The sequence below is a fragment of the Lactuca virosa genome, chromosome 1, assembly GCF_052849685.1.
Source record: "Lactuca virosa cultivar CGN04683 chromosome 1, Lactuca_virosa_CGN04683_v6, whole genome shotgun sequence".
Lineage (NCBI taxonomy): Eukaryota > Viridiplantae > Streptophyta > Magnoliopsida > Asterales > Asteraceae > Lactuca > Lactuca virosa.
In genome coordinates, this window is record NC_136426.1 from 132,652,900 (window position 1) to 132,657,734 (window position 4,835).

Here is a 4,835-nt window from a genome sequence, read left to right on the forward strand (position 1 = left end):
AAAGGCGTCAAATTCCGAATAAAATTTTGACTCAAAATCCCATATGCACGTGCGAGTCGTGTAACCAAATGACCACTCGTAATTGGACTACCGACCCGAGAAATTACCACCTTTGTTCCCAAAAATCTTGCTAGCATATAAGGAAGATCACAAAAGACTCCTAGTGTGATGATGCTCCAAAAACAGAAAAGATTCTGAGAAGGCACCTTGTCACCGTGATGTTTGTGATTTATGGTAAAGGTGATCAAGCGATGCAAGAACCGATGGATGGGTGACCGAATATTCCCTTCGCAAGAATTTCGCAAACTATACTCATGATTGGAAATGGATCTCCAAAATTGCACATCAAGCAACCCTGTAGTGAAGTCTCGAACACAACCCTATGAAAATAAGATGAAATATGGTGATTGTGTTTCCAGTTCTGTGTACAACCCCATTCGCCAAGCAAACTCACGCATGATACATTCTCGATAAACACCTCCCAATCTAAAGGCAAGGGCCCGATTGAATATTGGGTCAGTCGTCCATTCTTTAAAATTAATTGTGGCAAAGAACTCAACAGACAACTCTCTATAAACCGGTTCTTGAATGGAAAATAGATTACGCACCCACTGCATTAGAAGTGAACCCGTATCCTACATATAGCTTTCTCAAATATTGCTCCAATTCTGTCACCATTCCAGCCCCACTCAGCCAAGACCAATCAATCACAGGTGCTAAAGCGAATTCCCGATTATATAACCACCCCTGTTTATTTGAATAATTCTTCAACATTGATCGCAAAATGTTTTGTGGGAATCGATATAGTGGATGTACACCATGAAAATCAATATGTTCTTGTTCTTTAGGAAATGCACGTCTCGGTCCCATAGCACCTGAAAAATTAACAACAAGCAAAACCAACAAAATACCAAACAGTTAAAAGAAAATATGAAAACTGGATGAACAGTTTTCACGTCGTGGGTTTGAAGACCACATCGTGAACATGATTCGAATTGCACATCTGTCGTCGGTCATATTCAGGGCAATTTAAACTCAAATTAATGTTATGGGTTCGTTTAGGCTGTTATTCTAAGACTTTTTTAACATACATGCATCAACGATTCACAAAAAATCGACCCCAATTTCGGCATTTTCCATTATGAACAAACCCTAGCCCAAAAATTCACAAAAGTAGTAAAATTAACAAGCTGGAAGCACAAAATTGTTACCTGAAGCAAAATGATAACACGAAATAGGAAAAAAAAACTTGAAGAAAGTCGATAAAAAATCGAGTGTGGGGACCAGAAGCAAACGCACGCCGTAATGTAAGTGATAAAGAGTTTGAATGAAAGTGACCGGTGTTCTGACTTATTTTCGTGAGTTTGACTGCTTCACGTCGTGGGCTTGGGTTCACGTCGTGAGGCGTGACTGGGCCGAATTCTATGGGCTGTTGCTATTGGGCTAAATAGTTTATTCCATAAAGAAACTAGTTTTTTTTTCTTTTAAAATTAATGAAACCATTATATATATATATATATATATATATATATATATATATATATATATATATATATATATATATATAAAAGTTGTTCATAAAAAATATTTTTCCTTTATGATAGGGACCACACACTTGATTTTGAAAATATATGGAGAATGATAAAGAAAATTTATCCTAAAAATGCAAAATCAACAAATAAAAGAAGAAAAGAAAAGAAAATGCAAACTGAGCTCGGGTTGCCTCCCGGGAAGCGCTTCTTTTTTGAATGAGTCATGAGCCGGACTCCGTATGCCCTAAGTGGTATTGGTTGGAAATACGATCTTCATATGCACCTTCTATTCCCTCCACCTTTTCTTGTACGCTTGCACCCTTCTTAAATACGCTTTTTTAGAATTTTACTTCTTCAGTTTAGAATCGCCTTCCTCGTGCTTCCGTTTCACCCCTTTATTCATCACAACAAGTTCAGGTTCTCCTTTTTATTTTTGTAGCTCCTTAGCTTTAACATCCTCTTTATCCAAAAATGGCTTTCACAAGTCTTGTGTAATCTCTTTTTCTTCATCACTTGATACCAAACTTTCTTCACTCACTAGAGACTTTGGAGTTTTAAAATCAAAGACATCAAAGACCATTGGAATTGAAGCTCTAGGCTTGTTACGCTTGACTTGTTCTATTGTTTGAACTTCTTCTTCCATCAATTTCTCTAACTCCTCAAACTCGTTTTCTTCATCCATAAAAAATACTTCATTTTGAGCACAATCTTTCTTTAATCTGTCTGCCACTCCAAAAGTCATTTAATCATTTCCCACTCGTAAGGTAAGCTTTGACTCGCGAATATCCACCAAGACTCGTGCGGTATTAAGTAAAGGGCGTCTAAGGATAATTGGGGCATCTTTACCCTCTTTCATATCTAGCACCACAAAATCGATTGGAAAAATAAAATTTCCAATTTTTACCAATATGTCCTCAATTATGCCTTGAGGATGAGTCATCGAACGATTGGCCATATGAATTGTCATCTTAGTAGTCTTTAATTCTATAAAGTTGAGCTTTTGGTAAAATGAATATGGCATCAAATTTATACTCGCTCTAGAATCGGCTAAAGCGTATGTCTTCATGTTATTTCCGAATTCACATGGAAGTGTGAGGTGTCCGGGATCTCCCATTTTCCTTGGTATCCCCTCCATAATGACCATGGAAGTTTGCTCACTAGGAACTACCTTGGAGGTCTTCTCTAGTTGTTGGCGAGTGTTGAGTAAATCTTGAAGAAATTTGTCATATTCTGGAACTTTTGCTAAGGATTCAAGAAAAGGAGTATTGATCGGAATTCCCTTAACTTGATTCACAAACTTGATATGCTCTTGCTCTAGCGGGTGAACTCTGGCTCGATAAGGAAACGGTAAAGGAGGTTGACAAGCTCGAGCACCAGAAAAAATTTTCTGCCCAAACTGAGACCACGTCGTGAGGATTGAATCCTCACGTCGTGATGATGGTATTTCAGCAACATTTTTTTCTATGATTTTCGTCCGCTTTGGCTGTGATTCAGGCTGCTTTGGCTCTTCTTCCAAGGCATCCAGGAACTCAGAAATAGTGTCTTCTTCAGTGGTTATGGCCATGACATGTGGTTGCGGTTTATTATCAGGATTTTTAGGAGGTAACCACTCGTTAACTAATGTAGTTAATTGCTCGAGTTGAGCTTTAATATTTTTGATGGATTCTTGATGATTTCTGATGGTGGCATCAACTACATCGTGACGTTTTTCAGAAGCTTCCATGAAGCTATGAAGCATTGACTCTAAGTCCCCGGTCGGTTTGTCTATATTTCTCTTCTTTTTGCTTCTTGTATTCCTCATACGGGAACCATTCCTTCGTTGGCTTTCTCCAATCTTCATCATAGCGATCTCCACTAGAGTAGCAAACTTGAGTTTGCTTATTCCCTTTTTCGTCTAGATGACAATCTTTTGTCAAATGTGGACCATTGCAATTTTCACAACCCACATGTATTGCATGAATGGATTGGTCCATCTTAGTCATTCTTCTATCCATGATACTTAACATTTCCATTACCGCTTCCATATCTTCCGAAGCACCATTCCCGATCCCCTAGCTCCATCATTACGAGGGTTGTGATATTCTCGTGAATGCTTTTAAAATTCTTCGATTAGTTCTTTAATTTCAGCGGGATTCTTCTTTGTTAAAGGTCCTTGAAAATCAAGGAGTTGCCTTGTCGTGATGTTCACCCGATCGTAGAAGATCGAGACTTCTTGTTGCTTGTTTAGATCATTTTGTGGATAAATTCTTATTAACCCTTTATATTGCTCCCATGCCTCATATAACGACTCCCCCACTTGTTGCTCAAAATTAGCTATGACCTTTTTAAGTTTAGCAACCTTAGATGGTGGGCAAAACTGTTGGAGAAATTCTTCACGCATCTGTGCCCAAGTGGTGATTGTTCCTGGGGGAAGTGCCTTCAGCCAATCTTTTGCTACTCCCTTGAAGGTAACCGAAAGCATTCTTAACAAGACAGTCTCTCGTGGTACATTTGGAATATTAGAATAGTCAGCAATGTCATTGACTTCATCGAGGTGCTTGTATGCGTCTTCATGATATTTTCCGGAAAATGGAATATCCTTTAGCACGAAAAGGATGTGTCCCTTAAGCTCGAATGTAGCAGTAGAGGGAATTACGGGTTGCACAAGTCCTGGACGGGTGTCCTCACTTATTCTTTTCTTGTATGCCTCCATCGTCATGTCAGCAATGTTTGTCATGTTGTTTTTGGGCTCGCTTTCGAGTTCGCTACTTTTGTATGTTTCTGTTTCAGGCTCATAATCGGCTCCTTTTTGTTAGGAGTCCTTTCTAAGATTTCAAATGTGTTATCGTTTTTTGGAATGTTGCTTGATCCTCCTATATTCTTGTCCTACTTTTTATGAAAAGCTGACTCTGGATCTTAAAGTGGTGGTGTCAATGGTGTGTTTGATCCGCGGGTCATATACTACTGAAACAAGAATAAAAATAAAAACGTAAAAATGAACTAAAACTATTTAAAAAGTCTTACTGATAGATTACCACGACGTAGTAATAATGCAACCTCGTGGTACATTGTAACGCCTGGTCCCTGGTATGAATTTAACTCATTTATTTATTTATTTTGAAAGAGGAACTCGACGAGTTGGTGGCCCTAACTCGTCGAGTAGAGGGCAAATTATGCGCGAGGTTTGAGATATCTACTCGACTAGTCAAGAGCCCTCGACCCGACGAGTAGCTCGGCCAGAGTGAAACCCTAATTTCGGGGTTTTGCACCCTATTTAAGCTCCTTAACCCCCACCCCTTGGCCTTATTTCCAGCCTCCTTGTCC

At 38.9% G+C, this 4,835-nt stretch overlaps 1 protein-coding gene and 1 non-coding gene across 2 annotated transcripts; one reads left to right on the plus strand and one right to left on the minus strand.

Moving 5' to 3' along the window:
- Positions 1-2,274: 2,274 nt before the first annotated feature.
- LOC145120880 (uncharacterized) lies at positions 2,275-3,255 on the minus strand. Its single transcript, XM_079056673.1, has one exon. The coding sequence runs from the start codon at positions 3,253-3,255 to the stop codon at positions 2,275-2,277; it is 981 nt and encodes a 326-aa protein (XP_078912799.1).
- Positions 3,256-3,757: 502 nt separating this feature from the next.
- On the plus strand, positions 3,758-3,864 carry LOC145151802 (small nucleolar RNA R71). The gene has a single exon (XR_013732356.1). It is a non-coding gene; the product is annotated as a small nucleolar RNA R71 (small nucleolar RNA).
- Positions 3,865-4,835: the final 971 nt, after the last annotated feature.